We start from the raw sequence: 18,806 nt of genomic DNA, 5'->3' as shown, positions 1-18,806 counted from the left end.
GTGTTATGAGCAAATCTGTTGTGTCCTGAATATATGAGCGCAGCTCCGCCACATAAGAAATAAGGAAATAATCAATGTAATTTACCATAGGTTCTAAGAGGGAGTCTTTTGCTGACAAAATTGGAGGTTCCTTTTGGTTTTTATGCAATTTCGGGAGAAAATACATGGTTGCCAGTTTGGGGAAGTCAACTGATAGGTATTTGCTTTCCTCCTCATCTATCAATTTTTTTGGTACCCAAAATCTCAATCTTATTTCGATTTCAAGTTTGACTGACGTAGTGGGGTTTGTAGACAATTTTTCATAAAATGTGTCATCCTGTAATTGTCGGAGTGCTTCTGTGGTGTACATGGTCCAATCCCATTTCACTACATTACCCCCTTATCCGTCATTTTGATCTCTATTTCATGGTCATTATCCAGTTCTTCCAAAGCTTTCCTTTCCATCTTTGTTAAATTATCTCTGTATTGGGGTTTCTTCATTTTGTAGAGATCATGAAGGACGGGCTCTTGGAAGACATCTATTTTATTTCCCAGGGCTAGTTGTGGGTAGGTACACATGCTGTCTCTAGGGGTATTTCCTTCCCCTCTTCTGTGTTTTAGTTGAGCAATGTCAAAAAAAATGTAGATTCTTTTCCCAAGAGTGTTGATGTTGGTGTTTCCAATTTTTGTTTTATTTTGATTTTCCCAAAAATGTTTCGCCAATTTGATTTTACGTATGTACAGGTAGAGATCTACCCTGGTTTGTGCTAAATCCATTATTTGTACCGGACAAAAGTTTATCCCTCTTTTTAACAATGAAATTATGTTTATGTGTTTATTAAGTTTTCTCTTGTCATATAGATAGGCTTTGCCTTCACACTGTGTTAAGTTAGCATGAGCTTATTAGAAGTTTAAACGCCATTTTACCTTTCTGCTGCTTCTGCACACGGCACATATTGTTATTAGAGCTTTGAGCCTAGTAGAATATTTTGCTTCACACGAGAATAATATGTTTTCCTATTGTATCAGCTTTGCTTGGTAAGCTATGTCCGAACAGTGAGTGCCGAGGCCTTCAAGGTTATTTTAACACAGTGGTTGTTATGAGGTCTGATCTGCGCACGTTCTAGACATAACACATATGCAGCTGCGGCCAACGCTGGCTTTATTTTTGATGCCTCCCTACAGTCGCAAGAGTTTTTGCAGTATGAATTTGTTCATCCTGCGCCTTTGGCTATGTGGCCTTTGGAGGATTTCCATTGCATCATATTCACTGATGGTTCAGCGCAAGTTGCGCATGGGTCTAAACACGCATACGTTTCAGCTTGCGCCATTGTGGTAGGTGCCATGGTGAACGGTGAGTTCACGTCCAGGGTCGTGCACACGCAGACTTTAGGGGACTGCACCGCACAATTGGCAGAGCTTTGTGCTCTGATGCTTGCATTGGAGTACGCTGATCCTAGTGTGACGACTCTTATTGTGAGTGATTCTTACTACTGTGTCCAGTCTTACAATGAAAACCTGTTCTTTTGGATTCAGAATGATTTTCGTGATTCCAAGAGTAGCACAATAAAACATAAAATGATCTGGGTCCGAGTGGCTGAGCTTAAAGAACAGTTGCCACTCGTGTTTGTAATTCATACTCTAGGTCATCAGCGCGTGGGAGTTCACGCTGTTGGTAATTCATTTGCCGATGAGGCCGCAAAATCAGCAGTATCGACATATTTGGTTGCAGCAGTTACACGTTCCAAAAGTAAGATTGATGATGATATCTTGGCAGCTGTTGCTGCGACTGAGAAGGGAAGTAAATATCCTAAGGGGTTCCCTTCGAAGTATTCATACCACTTAAGTCCTGATAAAGTTCCTTATGTGAAAATACCTGACGTTGGTGAAAGGTTGATTCCCAACGTGGACCGCAGGCCAGCGCTGATTACTGCAGCCCATGAAGGTATTGCGTCTGCGCATGCGGGTGTTTCGGCTACTGTATGTCAGTTACAACAACGTTTCTGGTGGCGGGGACTGTACAAGCAGACGGGTGATTATGTCCTTCAATGTGACATTTGCCAGCAGATTAAGCCTTCAACTGCTGCGCGTCTGCCCCAGACACAGTTGCACATTTCTAATAAACCACTTGGTTGTGTTTATTTAGATCACTGCAGTCCTTTTTCTTTTGATGCTGCGTATAAGTATATCTTAGTAGCAGTTGATTCATGCACACGCTTTGTGTGGGTGTGGCCACACCACAGCACTGATTCACAAACTGTCATAAGAGACTTGAATGTCTTTGTAGGGATTTTTGCCTGTGGTACCTTCCATTCGGATCAGGGTCCGGCTTTTGCCTCTAAGGCGTATAAGGATGCTATGACTTCGTTGGTGGTCCAAGTCAAGCTTTCGTCTCCATACAGACCTGAGGGTAATAGTGTTGTGGAACGAATTAACCGAGATTTAAAGCAGTCTTTGACAGCTAGAGTTATAGGCACTGGCAGGAACTGGATGGCCCACCTCAATAGCTTGCAGCGTGCTCTAAATAATCTCCCTAGAAGGTCTCTGGGTGGGCGGACCCCAAACGAGATGCTCTTTGGTATCAAGATGTTTGTACCGGACCTTGACGGTCTAGACTAGGCGGCTGTTGCTGCCTCCTTTGTCGTAGATGAACATTGCAATGTTTTACAGAATCTACAGGAGACGAGAGTCAGTCTTGCAAAGGAACATTTGCCCTTCACCTCGGATGATGCGTTGCAGATCCCGGTAGTTGGCTGGCTACCCCAAGTTGGAGAACTGGTTCGAGAGAAGATCGAAAACAAGAAAGAATTTGGTCCTTCTTATCGAGCTCCGGTTCCAGTGCTTGGTGTGAAGGGCACAAAAAACTGTCATTTTACCACCACTTCCTGGTTGTAAGGAAAACAGGTATATCTCCATTGACAATGTCAAGATACACAGAGTGGCCGATTCTTCTTAGTATGACACCGGCAGTCTCATGTCCTTCGATTGTGAGAAATCCTGTTTTGGCCCTGGCTTCTGATCCAGTGCCTGATGTTACCCTCGAGATGCCTGCAATTTCTAGTCCTTTATTGAGTACACTGCCTGGTACTCAACTTGATGAAACTGACTATACTTACCCAACTGACTTATCGATGCCTGACTTGCAAACTCGCTTGGTTACAGAATCCAGATTTTCATTTGACACTGATTCACAAGCATCGAAGAAACCTTCAAAGGTCTCTGTTTTGGCTAAATTGTTTAAAAAACATTTTTTGATTCCCCCTTGGACCTACATTTGGTTGGTGCTTTTTTCAATTTACCTTTTCATGTCAATTGGCTTTGTGGTGTATGTTTTTTTGACTTGTCAATGGACACTATGTCGAGGAGGGAACATGCATTCGACATATCAATGGAACATTGGCTCCCCATTCCTCATCACACAGATTGAAGAGAGACTTGGCTTTTGTTAACATCACTGCTTGGCCTGGTTTAGATGGGATTGTATGGGATGCTGTTCGTTTTCAAATTCATGGGCCCACTGAGGTTATAAATGTCCCTAATGTGCTTAGAATTTCTATGGGGGATGTAATTAAACAAAGTATACGTTCTGATGATTGGGATGTTCAGGCCGTAGAAGCTTTGTTTTCTGATTTGAAATATTATGCTGCCTTTGATGCTGAAGATTTGTATTTAGAATCTGCTAATTACGGTGATTTATATTGTTACCAACATTTTGGCAATCACTACCTGCATAAAACTAATACCAGGAGGAACACTGTAAATTATACACAATGGGAGCATTGTCCAGCTCCTATACATGGCAGTTCTGCTTCCTTTTTGAAAAGGTTCTCTTATTTTACTGATTTTAATCGGTCGAATCCCAATGCATTTTATTTTAAAATGACTGAAAAGTCCACATCCAAAGTTAGACTTACCGATACTAAATTATTGTACTCGAAGTCTTTTCTCGACCAGTTGGCTGTAGGTGGCTACGAGTTGTGGAAGGATACAATTGACCTTAAATCAGTTTGGGGTTCTAAAAGCTGGCAAGTGCAAGGCACTGAGGCTTTGCACCGAGCATGCCTCATCCCAAACCATATGTTGTTCTTGATTTCTACAATTTCACAGACAACATGCTTTGGATTGGCTACTACTAAAAAATTAAATGCTCCTTCTTTTCCTGAATTAGAGGAATATTCCGGTTGGAATAATATCACTAAATTTTCGATCAGAGAGTTACAAACTGTTGCTAAATTTTTCCTTTAACATATCCAGTTTGGATCCTAAGGGTTGGTTGCTCTGGCACAGAAGTGCTGATTCTTGCCAGCATCGTTTTCTGGGTTTGGCTCAAGGCTTTACACAGGTCAGGGTGGATCCCCGTTTTGAAAGTGGCCATTCTGTTACTACCTATTCTGTAAGCAAATTATGTCTGAATTGGCTCAAACATTCCACTTTGGCGTCAGTTAAGCTGCATTTATCTAAACTGACTGACGAGGTTGATCTGAATGATTTTATAAAGGGCCCGGCTAACGGTAGATCTAAAAGATGGATATATGCTATTTACAACGAAGTCTGGAAAACTTCCCAGATTGAGGCGGCTACCCGCATTAGAGCTATAGATCAGGCTAATTTAGAGAAAGTGCTGCAGTTGTAAATAACAGCATTAATACGCTTTTTTCGCGTATTTACAAATTAGACAATATTGTAGCATCTGTTGTTGATATTGTGCAGGATGAAGTGTCTGTTTTGTACCATGGTCAAAATCAATTGCGTTCCATTATGCAGTTTGCATGGACTTTGCAAACTTTAAAAGCTGGCAAAGTGCCATGGCATTGCATGAACATGTCGTCATTGTTTGCCCCGTTTAATTTGACTGACAAGTAGCGTTTACTATCAATGAAAGATGCCTCCTTTTCTATGTTACACATTAAAAGGTTGGAACCTTTACCGTTTTCCGTGGCAGAGGCCAATTCAGCAACGTGGCTTATCCACGGGTTAATAACTCTCCCATTCCCTCTGTTCAAGTTCGAAGGGTGTGTAAAGTACTTTGCGATTGGTAGATATGAACCTCTTGGAAGTGCTTATCTCCATGAAGCTTGGTCGCTTCCATTTACCTATAGATGCCTTAGGGAGGGTAAAGAAGTTTATTTGAATGGTGAAGATTGCACTGAAACAACAGATCACTCATTGATGTGCAGACATATCTAATTGCATGGCTCTTGTAACCAGAATGAGACGAATTTGGCCTGTATTTTGAAAGGTACACCTGTGCCTGCAATCGTGCCCACATTCACATTACTGGCTAACGGGAGTTATTTACTTTTAAACAACGAGGATTGCTGTGGGCTATTAAAAGGCATTGCTTATGTAGTTACCGTCAGTGAGTGTGTGGTTTGCTGTAAGAATGTAATGTATCCACCCCCGCATGGGAAGCTTGATGTTTCCATCTGGCCCACGATTCTGACCTTGAAAGCAGAGTTTAACAAGATGAGTCGCATAAGAGCTCTATTGTCCCAAAAAGAAGTTGCCCTCACATCTGCTCGTGAGACATTCGTCCTTCACGTGGCGAACACCCGCACAGAGGTGCATGCTTTATTAAATACTGACTTGCCTTTGCATTTCAGTGAATTAATTCACACAATCATTAATGCATCCTCCACAACAGGGCTGGCCCACTTTTTTTTAAAGGTTATAAGCAGTGGCCTTGTGACTTCGTTTCAAACTATATTCGGTGTCTTTAGTCATCAATGGAGCGCACACCGCTAGCCCCTCCTCCGGATCACCCGTCGGGACTCTGGTACTTGTCGTTCTTTAGTGGATCACCCAGGTGGGTGCAAGTCGGTACTTGTTGTCTCGGGCGATATCCAAAATCCCGGGACATGTATCGGGTCTAGAGATCATCAGTTCAACAAGTATCTACTTGCACCCACTGGGGTGAACCACTCGAGAACTCCATGTACCAGAGTCCCTAGGGGCGATCCGGAGGAGGGGCTAGCGGTGTGCGGTCCATTGCGATTGTATCTACAAATTGGCTCCCTTGAGCTGTGAGCCGACGGGCTCCTGGACGACGCACCTGCGTGCCGGTTCGGGCATCGAGGCCTTCGACGGTTGCTTGGCGGCCTTCTCTTCCACCCCTAACTATTTTCTCTACTGATGAGGGAAGTTATCCCGAAACCCGAGCCATGTCTCGGGCGATATCCAAAAACCCGGGACATGTATCGGGTCTAGAGATCATCAGTTCAACAAGTACCTACTTGCACCCACTGGGGTGAACCACTCGAGAACTCCATGTACCAGAGTCCCTAGGGGCGATCCGGAGGAGGGGCTAGCGGTGTGCGGTCCATTGCGATTGTATCTATATTCGGTGTCTTCCCTGCTTTCTTTCATTCGATCTTTTCCAGCCTAGTTGGTGGATTTCCCTTGCTACTGGCTCTGGCTGGAGACGTTCTTTTGCTGTTTTGTTTAATTCAAAATGGATGCACGTACTGTGTTTCGAGACGAGCTGTCATGTCTGGCGCTGTTTCGCAACCGAATGCTTGAGTACTATGGAGCGCTGCCTCTTGCAACCTTAAGTGCAGCTTATGGATTATCGTTCCAATGTTCCTACTTTACATGTGTCCAGCCTGTCTTTCATTGCCTGAGTTGCGATTTCGACTGGGCCCTGGATTTGTGTCTCTGCAATACGGTGTCTCCCGATGTGGATTATAATCAGCTTATGTGCCCCTTAGTTGCTCATGAATTGCTTTGTTCTGACGGAGGGATTATGGCCTTTGTAGCGTTGCATGGAATACTGGGTCGTTGGAATGTGTTCGCAGTGGCGCAAGATTTCTTGGCACACAGCTTCATTGAGAACACACCGAGTTGTCCTGTGATGGTGCTAGAGGCTTCGGTAATTGAAGAGCATGTATGTTCTTTCCCATTGTTAAATTGGATGGCTGAACTGTTTTCGGATGTGAACAGTGACTTCCTATTGGAGGCTGTTGCAGCATATTTTGCATACTCAATGTTAGGATGAGGAGTGTCATCACTTCGCTCTCCCATAACCGAGGTCATTTATTGGACATCGAACATTTTTTTTTATTATTATTATTTTTTTCTAGCCTCTATGAAAAATTTCTCTGCCCCAGGCCTATTGACTTTGCTATGGCTGATGACTAAATGTACTTGACTATGAGAATTTTAAAAGACAACATATTTTATTTTTTTACCTTGTGCAAATTTGAGCTGACTGTCGTTCTTGAACCCTGCATTCCAAAAATTTGCCCCTTATCTTATCTTATCCGTGCTCGGATCAAGGGAGGGTGTCATATAGATAGGCTTTGCCTTGACACTGTGTTAAATTAGCATGAGCTTATTAGAAGTTTAAACCCCATTTTACCTTTCTGCTGCTTCTGCACACGGCACATATTGTTATTAGAGCATTGAGCCTAGTAGAATATTTTGCTTCACACGAGAATAATATGTTTTCCTATTGTATCAGCTTTGCTTGGTAAGCTATGTTTAAACAGTGAGTGCCGAGGCCTTCAAGGTTATTTGCAACACAGTGGTTGTTGTGAGGTCTGATCTGCGCAAGTTCTAGACAGAACACATATGCAGCAGTGGCCAACTCTGGCTTTAGGCACGTTTAATAATGCACTGCGCAGAGCATGCACACACACTTGATGAATATTCGCATGCAGAGAGCTGGTGGAAGATGATGTGATCCCTTTCCACTAAGCTCAGAGGAATAGGGCCACCCTTCTAAAACCCAAAGAGACCTTCTTTAGATATAATATAATATACTAGCAAGGGAGGGTAAGACTTAGGTGCCATTTAGACTGCTTCCCTTTAGCATTTTAACATGCTTTCTCCATTTGTATTTTATGGACTAGTAACTATGCTGATAACCTTGTTGCTTATAATATGTTTGCTTGCATTAGCTAAGATACTGCGCCTGAGAACACAGCTTTAGAAATAAACATTTCAAACTTTCAAACTTGCACGTGTCTTCATTTACTCCTCGTTTTGATTGGTATGCTAGTATAACGAAAGAGTGTTCATGTGTTCCACATTACCTGAGGTGTTCTAGGTCCATGTTCTGGGTTGTCTAATCATTGCGGGTATGGAAGAACCAATGAGACACTGATTGCTAGTCTGGTTGAGGATTTTGGATATTGAGGTGAGTTTTGGTACACCCTAATTCACTAAGGTTCTAGGTCTCTATGCACAGTTCTGTGTAGGAGCAGAATCCCTGCGACACTCTGACATACCACGTCTTCATGTCTGTCAATTTGGCGTTCTAGATCGTCCTTTAATTTAGACATCTCAGTGTTTAATTTTAAAGATTTAAGTTCTTTTTCCACTTCTTGTAATTGCTCTTTGATTTTCTGTAAGGCTATTTCACTGTGTTTGACAAGTATTTTGATTAAACGCAATGATGAATTTAAAGTGTATTCTCCCCATTCTTGTAATAAATCATTTGTCGCATCCTGGTGACTAGGCATTAACTTGATTCTTAAGCCTTTAGGGACTCTTTGTACTTCCAAATATTTCTTTAGGGTTTTCAGTTCCCAAGATTTATTAATTTCTTTTTTGCTTACTTTTCGTTTTAGTTTCCATCTTGCCAAGAATAAGGTGGGCGTCCGTGCTCCTACATGCCCCCTCTGGATCTCCTTGTAATTCAGGCAATGTCACAAGGGAGATGGAAATCGGGCATGAAATAGCGGCATGCACCAGCTTTAAACCTACATCAACATTTTTACCAACAATGGCCCATGACAATATAGATACCTTCCAAGAACAGGTCGGCAGTGAACTACTTGATTTCATATAAAATAATTTGATGAAAAAAATGAAGGAGTTTAAACATAACTTGACTTTTGCTAAGAAAAAGGCTATAAGAGAATTGGCAGCAGATAACAATATCATAATCAGCAGATAAAGGGGGGAATATTGTTATTCTATAACAATAGAACATATATTAAGCAACAATCAATCCTCTGTCGACATGGGCCACCAACCCTGCAGGGCGGCCTCAGCTGACAGGGACAGACATCCCGTTAATCAAATGCAAAGAAGGATTGCTGATGCCAATTCACGGAAAACTTCAGCGTTCGTTTATTGTCTCCCTGCTGTGACATAACCTTTAACAGTATTAACTGCTTCATTGGCCTTATGATGTGTATGCCCAGCATGAAAACGTGTCAACTGGATGGTCTCATAAAAGGTATATGTTATATTTTTTAAATTCTTGGTCTGTCTGTCATTTTTTTATTTTTTTTATTTGTACACTGATGTACGACACTTTCCTTCTGTCCTGGGAATCCTGGATTGGAGTTTGCCATTGCCTGATCCTTTATAGGCATCGGTAAACTCTCGAATGAGGTAGCCCTGTGCTCACTACTTTAGATTGATAGATATGCATATTCTGAAAATAAATTGCTAAAACGCATTCTACTCCCCAGGCCATTTGTTGGAGGGAGGTGAGGCACCCAGCAATAGAAGACTTAGCATGTGTAGATGTTAAAACATCTGGTTATGGCATGTTTCCTTAGGGCTGTTTCCATCACAAGGGAGACACTTGCTGCCAAAATACAGGTACCCTTAGGCAACATTTGACTTTCAGTACATCCAATTATCCCACATGCACTGCACCTAGATTATGGCCCGCGGGTGCCATGAACTGCCCATGATGTTTGGTACCCCAATGCTTGGGGTGCCTGGCAGAAATGTGTTCTTGTTCAAGGAAGACAAGGTAATTGCCATGTCTCTGGAAATAAATAGCTGAAAATCTGACCAGCTTTGTCTGATCAAACCAATCACCAGAGACAAAACCTTAGGTTAGATATATCTTGAAAATATATGGTTGATGTGTGTAATACATAATAGTTACAATAAATACATTCACATTATATTTAGAGATAAATAGAAGTAGAATTTAAAAAGAAATACATAGTGATATCCATTGAAAACCATCCATGTACAAAGGCGCAATGTTAGGAGGCCATCTCTCCCGTCAGAACTGTATGAAGCATGATGTGTGCCACGCATCTTGTGAGCCTCTGTCCATTTAGACCTAGGTTCCAATTAAAAGCCCATCTTTCATGCTCCCCCACACAGAACAGGCATATGAAACGACTGGATGACACTGACAGAAGAAAAACTGATCTGCAGGGAGGTAAAAAATTCCACACCTAACTTTTTTTTTTATACAGGTATGCTAAGTGAATTATGCTCAATATTTTTTTTATTCCACCTTACCCTAACAGCAATTAGACTAGATGGAGTACCGGCCCGCACGCTTGTACCAAAACGAGGTACAGAATTGTAATCTAGCGAATAGATCTCTGTTCTAGACTACTTTCTTTATGGATAAGCACTCATCTACAGTGCGAAAAGAGCCCACCAAAGCAGGAATAAGTACTGTACGGTTGTGAACTATCATTTGCCAATAGAATAGCACTGGTCTTACACATACTCAACCCACTCCAAAAGGGAGGTAGTTGGTAAGGGTTTATCTGATTTGGGACCATTGTCCAGATGACTTGCCCATGACACAGGCAATTAGGTGGCACAAAACAATGTCAATATCGTAGACATACATTTCCCTAAACAAACCTTGTTTTTTTTAAATCTTGCTAAAGGGAGACAGCAATAGAGACCTCAGTGGTCTACCTTAAGACAATTTAATGTGATAAGTCCCACATAAACCACAGTGAGCAGCTATTGTTACCTCCATGAAAGGTTCTTCATAGAGAATACACTACACGGACTGATTTCAATGGATTTCACTATGTATTTCTTTTTAGATTTTACTTTTTAATTTCTCTCTAAATATAATGTAAATGTATTTATTCTAACAATTGTGTATTAGACACAACAACCATATATTTTCAAGATGTACCCAACCTAAGGTTTTTATCTCTGGGTACCAGACCTTCTGATTGGTTTGACCACACAACGCATTGAAAATTATGTTGGCCAGATTTTCAGCTATTTCTTTCCAGAGATATGACAATTACCTTGTGTTAGAAATGGGGTTCTCTAGTTGGCAGATGTAGGTACCTTTATCCAAATAGGGATCCTTGCTTCTAGTCAGGGTACGGGGGATACACACTTTAGATAACCCCTGCTCACCCCTTTGGTAGCTTGGCACAAGCAGACAGGCTTATCCCAAAGGCAATTTGTAAAGTGTTTGTACCAACACTCACAGTAACACAGTGATAACATCACAAATGGACACCACACTGGTTTAGAAAAAATAAAGTATCTTTATATAAACTTAACAAGACCAAAATGACAAAATCCAACATACAAGTATTAAGAAAAAATGACTATCAAAAGACCTTTTTTAAAGAACTTGTACCATAGAAATCTATGGATGCGTGACTTTTCACCAAGATGCATCAAAAGTTACCAAGCCAAACAGCCGCAAATTCGGAAAACAAAGAGATGTGACACTGCTGATACCTGAGGAAGGCGATGTGACAGTTCTGCGGTCCGCAGAGGATGAGTTGCATTGGTTCTGGTCTGTATGGGGAGTGATGCATCGGGAAAGTGTGCTGCACAGGCACGATGCGTGGATCTTCGGGATGCGTCGGCATCGAGCGGCGCTGTCTCAGTCCTCTTTAGCTGTGATCCCTTAGTGAGTCAATCCTTGCAGCAGTGACAGGCGCTACGACGGCTTTCATAGTGGCACGGCGATGCGTGAAATTCTTCTTGCGCAGTGGAGATGAGTCGAGAAAACAACCGCAAGAAGAGCAATGCATTGATTTTAGCAGTTCTTAACATTTCTTCTTTCTTTCAGCTCCCAAACAGCAGCAACAACCTCCAGAGGCCCAAAGCTAATACAGGCACTTCTAGGCACGTCAGAACTCACAACAGCAGAGTTCAGGGGAGCTGGGGTGAAGTCTTTGTGTCCCTGTGACTTCAGAACAGGAGGCCAGCACACACTGCCCCTTGGAGATCTTCTTCAAGCAGGGGACACAGCACACAGCAAACTCTTTCTCCTTTCTGTGGCAGAAATAGCACCTGCAGGCCAACCCCAGATACACAGCAGAGGATGAGTTGCATCGGTTCTGGTCTGTATGGGGAGTGATGCATCGGGAAAGTGTGCTGCACAGGTACGATGCGTGGATCTTCGGGATGCGGCGGCATCGAGCGGCGCTGTCTCAGTCCTCTTTAGCTGTGATCCCTTAGTGAGTCAATCCTTGCAGCAGTGACAGCAAGTGCAGTACTTCTCCTCAGTTTCTCCAGCTTTTCTCCTTGGCAAAGGGTCCTCTTGAATTCCAGGAATGATCCAAAGTTCTGGGATTTGGGCCCCAATATTTATACTACAAAATCTTTTGTTCTCTGGTGGCAGAGAAGCACTTTACCCAGCCAAGCCAGTTCTGTCCTCTCTGGTGCAGCTTCCTGGCAGGAGGTGAAGACATCATTGTGGAAGGCAGACCAGGCCCATTTAGGTGAAAGGAAATCTTCTCCTCCACTCTAAATGCAGCCCAGGTCTATTCCACCCAGCCCTGACTCATCAGGCTCTCTGGAGCCACTGCTCCTCCACAGCCCCTGACACTCCAAAACCCAGATGGGCAATACATATCTCAGCAGAGGCACACTGGAAGGTTGAGCAAGAAAATACCTACTTTCTAAAAGTGGTATTTTCAAACACAGAATGATAAAATCACCCTTACTAAAAGATGCATCTTAACATTCTGAGCTCAGGCATACACAACTTTATTTACCTACCTAGTTCCCAGGGGCGGTCATGTTTATAAGATTTTTTATTTTATTTATTTTGAAAGTTTTATATAGCGCGAACAAGATCTTTGCAGATATCAGAGCGCTTTACAGAGCAGGGAATACCAAACAAAAGAAAGAATACGTGAGGGAGCATAATAGTACAGGTGAAACAATAATGCAAGTACATAGTCATAATAGTAGGTGGAAACAATAATAAAGGTAAAACACATATTCGTAGGGATGTAGCAGAATAATACAGGAAAAAACACAAAGTCATCGGGATCGAGCTGGGTAATATAGATCGGTGCCGATCCTTTATAGTTTCAAGTTGAAAGCTCAAGTGTATTTGGCCATGAGAAGAGCTTTTACTTCTTTCTTAAAAAGTGTGATTGAGGAGATGAGCCTTGTTTCAGGAGGGAGTGAGTTCCAGATCCTGGGTGCCATTCCTGAGAAAGAGCGCTTATACGTTTTTTCCTTCCTGAATCTTCGAGGTTTTAGCAGCAGATTGTTTGTGCCTCTAGTGTATCTAGAGCCGCCAGAGATTGACAGCTTCTGATTGAGGTATCCGGGAGAGCTCAAGTGTATAGCCTTATGTGTCATGCAGGCAATTTTCAGATGTATTCTGGCTTCAAAAGGCAGCCAGTTCAGGGCTTTCAAGTCGGGGGTGATATGCGAGTGTTTTTTTGACCCAGTGATGAGTCTTGCTGCAGCGTTTAGAGAGGCTCTTAGGGGTGCAGTAGTGGTTAGTGGGAGACCGCAGAGGGCGATGCTGCCGTATTCAATTCGCGGGATTACTAGTGCTTGTACCGCAGTTTGGAAGTCTTTGGCTGGTAGGAAGGGTTTCAGTTTCCTCAGTGTATTGATTTGGAAGTTCGCACCTTTAGTAGCCTTGCTGATATGATGCTGCATGTTGAGATTGGAGTTGAGAGTTATGCCCAGAGATTTTGCTGAGTCCACGATGGTGGGTAGGACATTGAGTGCAGTTAGCTGTTTAAGCCACGTTTGGGAAGTAGAGATCTTCGCGGGAGGTGAGATCAAAAGGAACTCTGTTTTCAGGGCATTGAGTTTGAGATGGTTATTGGCAAGCCAGGATTGGGTGCTTCTGATTGTTGAGTTCAGGAGTAAAATGTCATTGGGAGATTGTAGTTTGAGATATAATTGGGTGTCATCTGCGTACATGTGAAAAAGTACATTGGATGCTTGTAGCAAGGTGGTGAGGGGTTCCATAACTAGGTTGAACAAAGTTGGTGAAAGGGAGGATCCTTGAGGGACACCTAACGTAACAGGTATTGGCGAGGACATTAGGTTGTTACTCTTGAATTTCTGCGACCTGTTGTGTAAGAAGGAGGTGAACCACTTGAGAACAGTCCCAGATAGACCCATTCTTGTGTTCAAAAGTTCGAGTAAGTTCTCATGTTTAACGGTGTCGAATGCTGATGAGAGATCAAGAAGGATGAGGAGGCAGGTATCATTTTGATCTAGCATTTGTAGCGCGTCATCAATTATGTGGGGTCATAGCACTTTCAGTACTGTGTCCTGCTCGGAAGCCTGATTGATGAGCGTTGAGGAGATCAAACTGATCAATGTGTTTAGTCAGCTGCAGTTGTGCACATTTTTCCAATAGTTTGGCGAGAGTGGGAATATTGGTAATGGGACGGTAGTTGTTTAGGTCGGATGGGTCGGCGGAAGGTTTCTTTAGTAAAGGTGTGACTTGTCCAACTTTGAGGGAGTCAGGGATGTATCCTTGCTGTAGCGAGCTGTTGATAATTTTAGTCCACAGTGGAAGGAGCCATGGGGTGAAGTCTTTGACAGCGTTAGCAGGGAGGGGATCTGTGAGGTGATTGGACGGTTTTAAGGTGCTGAGCAGTTTGCCTATTTCTTCTTCAGAGTAGGTGTCAAAGGATGACCACGTAGCATTGTTTTTTAGTTCAGTGGGTGTTATGCAGTTGGGAGTGTTGTAGTGGCTTGCGTCAATGCTGAGATCACTCTTTATGTTGTCAGTTTTGTGTGTAAAGAAAGCTGCGAAGTCTTCACAAGAGGGCGCTTTGTCAAAGGAGCTGATAGGTTGGGGTTGTTCCTTGGCTTGTGTTCTGATTAGCTCAAACAGTTTTCTTGGTCTGTTTTTTGCTTGGTCGAGCTGGAGGCTGAAGAAGTTTGCTTTTGAGCGCTTTATTTTCCTGAAATAGGCGTTTCTCTTTTTCTTCAGTCTTTTCAGGTGCAGTGCCGATGGAGCTGTTCTCCAAGTGCGCTCTGCCATTCGCATGGCTCGTCTATCTTCATTGAGACTCCCGTCGTACCACGGATTGGATATTTTAGCGGAGACTCTTTTTAGCTGCATGGGAGCAGCCTCATTAATTATTGACGTCATCGCATTTAGATAGTGATCAGTCAAGGATTGGACGTCTGTAGCGCCCGTAGGAGGGAGCAGTAGGTCGCGGCTGTTCGGGGGTAGGGAGTCTGGGTTGAGTTTTTTCAGGTCTCTTTTCCATATTTTAGGTCTGGAGGATTGAGTCGTGTTGAGTTTGATTTTTTCATTGATGAAGAATGTGACGATATGATGGTCTGACCAGTCACAGGGTTGGATAGATTCAAGTAGAATAGCGTCCTCTTTGGCGATGATGAGGTCGAGGATAGAACCTTTCTCATGGGTCGGGCTGTTGCATACTTGTGTGAGGTCCAGGGCTTTGAGGAAATTTTTGAGACTATTTACCACCGCATCATTGCGATCGTTCCAGTGGAGGTTGAAGTCACCAAGGTATATTTGGGTGAGCTGTCGTCCGGCGTTAGTTGAAATCATGTCCATGATTTGTTGGGCGAAGGTAAGGTTGTCTCTGGGTGGGTGGTAGATGCCGTGAAGAGAGCATATCGGTTTGCCTTCACTGATAATATCGAGGCAAATGTATTCACATGACGTTGGGGAGGGTAGGGAAGGTGCGGAGACTTTCAGAACAGAGAGGTTGTTCCTGTATATGCATGCAATTCCACCACCTATCTTGCCAGACCTGTCGAGCCTAATGATGTGGTAGTTGGGGGGAACCAGGATGTCCATTATAGGTGTGGAAGATTCAGTTAGCCAGGTTTCAGTCAAGATGATTAGGTCAAGGTCCAATGATAGGATGAGATCGGCGATGGCGGAGGAGTGTCTAGGAGCCGATCTACAGTTGAGGAGTGTGCATTTGAGACGGGGTGTGTCAGGGGAGGTAGAGGGTACTAGAGAGAGGGGGACTTCTCTAAGGTTATTCAGGACAGAGATTATGTTGTTTAGTGGGTGGGGTCTACGGAATTTTGAGTGTATCGTGGGAATGGGGAGGTGCGTGGCGGTTGTGTCGTTTAGGGGAGCTGGGTCGTAGGAGCGGAGGAGGTTGAGAATGTCGAGATCCGACAGAGGGGTGCATGTGCGACGGGGGTGGTTGTTGCGATTGTCTGCAGGGATCGCCTTCCAGTGTGGGCGGCGGGTGCGGTTGTTGCGATTGTGGGCATGGATCGCGGTCCTGTGCGAAGGGTGTAGCTTGGAAGCGTCAACGGAACAGGTGGGGAGCCATTTGAGAGGGCGGGTGTTGGTGAGTGGGGTGTGTCTGGGGGGTGTGATGAGTAGCTCTTTGATGGTGTGAATGTCTTCTTTGATGGTGAGGAAGTCTTCTTTGAGCTGGAGGAGGGAGGACATAATCTTGTCCAGCGTGGGATAGGTGTTAGTGCTGGGGGAGGAAGTCATGGGTGGGTGGCTGACCTGTGCATTAGCATGCGGGTGGGGGGGTGGATTGGTGTTCATGCAGGGTTCCGTGGTGCCGGCGTATGGGTTGGTGTTAGGGAGGAAAGAGGGTATAGGGGCGATGGGTGTGGATGAGGTATGGAGGATGTTGGTGGCAAAGAGGAGGGCTTTGGTGGCAAGCGGAGTGAGCGGGTTGGAGGTGGAGTGTATGTTGGTGGTGATGGGGGAGCCTGAGGGGTAGTGAGGGCTGAGAGTGGGGGGAGGGGGGGAGATGGTGTTGGAGATAGTCCTGTCGTGGGGAGGGGGAGTTATAGTAATAGATGTGGTGTGCTCTGTATTGTTAATTAGCGGGTGATAGTGGGGACTGAGAGAAGGGAGGGACAGAGGGTGGGAATTGTCATTATGCGTGTCGTACTGGTGCTGATCTGGGTTAGCGGTATTGTGGGTGGGAGCTGTGGTGTCAGGGGAGAGAGTGGTGGGAGTGGTATGTTTGGGGGTCCAAGTGTTGAGGTTAGGGTAGGGGGGCCATTATTGTGTGAGGGGGAGAGATTTGTGACTGTTATTGAGGGGTGTGTGGTGGTAGCTGTAGGTAGGTGATCGCCTAAGGTGTTGGGGGTAGAGGTGGGGTGTGTGTCGTTCTGATATTGAGCTAGGTTAGAGGGGTTGTGGGTGAGGGCTGAGATGTCAGGAGTGATAGTGCAGGAGGAGATATGGGTGGAGGTCCTGGGCTTTGAAAGGTGCTCTTTGAACTTGGGGAAAAGGTTGTCTAGTAGTTCCAGGTTCTTGTCTGTGGATTGAATTAGGATAATCCCGTTATTGTAGATAGTAATGGTGGTTCTGCCAGAGAAGAGTTGGGATGGAGTGATGGAGAGAGTTAGGCCATGAGCCGTTTTCCTGGTGGTGGAGACGATGAGTAGGGTGAGGAACGCTTTTCTCCATTGTGCTCTACGTGAGGTGTGGAAGATGATATCGATGTTCAGGGATCCATTGACTGGTGAGAAGTAGGTGTCGACAAAGGGTGTTTCAGGGTGGGACCTCAGGAAGTTGTGTTTAAAACGTTTAGCGGCTTTTTTGGTGAGTGTGGATGGGTAATTTATTCTATATGTGTGCTTGCCAATGAGATCCATGTTGGGATGGCTGTAGGGCGGGTATGGGCCCCTTAAATGGAGGCCAAGAGACACTAGTGATTATCCAAAAATAACCAGAATGTAGGAGGTAGCATTGGTGTAATCCAGTAGTCAAAGTGGAAGTGTGTAGTTTACAAGAATGGGCAAAATATATGAGGTAGCTATCAGTGCATAATAGGGATAGCAGTGAGCTGGGTGATAAATATGGGGTAGCGATCAGTGCACTACAGGTGAGGAAGGAGTGACATAGGTATAGGGTATACAAACTGTAAAAAATACAGGTAGGAGTACATACTGCAATAAAAGGCAGACGCTTAATCACACATAAATGAGGTCGCGATCGGTGCGATACAGGTGAAAGACAAAAAGTGACATGTGTGCTGGGTACAAGTGTGCAGGGTACAAACAATGCAAAGCATACAGGTAGAAGTAAAACAAATGTATAAAATACAAGTAGGCATACAATACTGCAATAATAGGCGGATACTTAATCACAGTGTTTAGATACAGAGCTATGTAGGTGTTCAGTAGTTGAGATTATTCTAAAAGGCTAGTTTTTAAGGTTTGGTCAGGAAGTCTGAATGACTAGTCCGTGATGGCCGCCGAAGAAAGAGAGAGACCAGTCTAAGATGGCCGCCAAATAGGGGAGATAGAGCTGATAGTCCTCTATTAGTTGTTCTTACTTTAAGACCAGGGGAGGGCGGTTTCAGTTTCTATTTGAGCAATCCCAGTTCTTAGTTTGTTGGGAGGGAGTCTTATCTCTGTTTTGGAGGTCTTGTGTGTGGGAGTTAAGCTAAGGGGCCTCGTGGGTATCGGTGGTCCAAGAGGGGATTTATTACTACAGTTTTATTGCCCCAGCCATTTTGTACAAAGGAGGCTTTTTCTCAAAGAGTAAATAGTCGAGTAGGGTAGATAAATACCTTTTTTGTAGATTCTGTTAAGCAAGCACGAAGGTATTGCCAGCAATGTGATGAATTTATCAAGGACTAGACAAAAATCCACAGATTGATGTGCGTGCGTGGCCGGGTTGAAGTGATGTTACAAAGTCTTTGTGCTTTTATGATATTACTGCTCAGTTATTATGATGAATATAGCAGCGTTTTACATGTAGCAGGTAGCAAGGAGCCCCAGCTCGCTAGCCTCCAACCAGCTCCAATGCCTGCTTGCAGTCCGTCAGGAGGAGGATGCCGCGCACCGTCCAGACCCCGATCTTCACAGCAGGGGACAATCCGGCGAGAGGCACGCCTCATCAGCGCACGCCGATCTCCGCGCCGGGACTCTCAGCTGGACGGATGTTC

General features: G+C 44.1%; 1 protein-coding gene across 1 annotated transcript; it reads right to left on the bottom strand.

Moving 5' to 3' along the window:
• Positions 1 to 12,709: 12,709 nt before the first annotated feature.
• LOC144769684 (uncharacterized) lies at positions 12,710 to 16,879 on the bottom strand. Its single transcript, XM_078653877.1, has 2 exons — positions 14,659 to 16,879; positions 12,710 to 14,382 (listed from the first exon to the last, which is right to left on the bottom strand). The coding sequence occupies exons 1-2, from the start codon at positions 16,439 to 16,441 to the stop codon at positions 14,171 to 14,173; spliced, it is 1,995 nt and encodes a 664-aa protein (XP_078510003.1). The 5' UTR covers positions 16,442 to 16,879; the 3' UTR covers positions 12,710 to 14,170.
• Between the last annotated feature and the right edge of the window lie 1,927 nt (positions 16,880 to 18,806).

Source organism: Lissotriton helveticus, chromosome 1_1, assembly GCF_964261635.1.
Source record: "Lissotriton helveticus chromosome 1_1, aLisHel1.1, whole genome shotgun sequence".
Classification (NCBI taxonomy): Eukaryota; Metazoa; Chordata; class Amphibia; order Caudata; family Salamandridae; genus Lissotriton; species Lissotriton helveticus.
Note: the sequence above shows the minus strand (reverse complement) of the source record. Positions and strands in the feature narration are given on the sequence as shown.

Bases quoted from the DNA above. Each gene is read 5' to 3' on its own strand.
- LOC144769684 (XM_078653877.1), bottom strand. From the start codon at position 16,441: ATGAACACCAATCCACCCCCCCACCCGCATGCTAATGCACAGGTCAGC. The intron at 14,383-14,658 runs GTGATCTCAGCA...AAGTTGGACAAG, and splicing joins CAAAACTGACAACATAAAGA to TCACACCTTTACTAAAGAAA.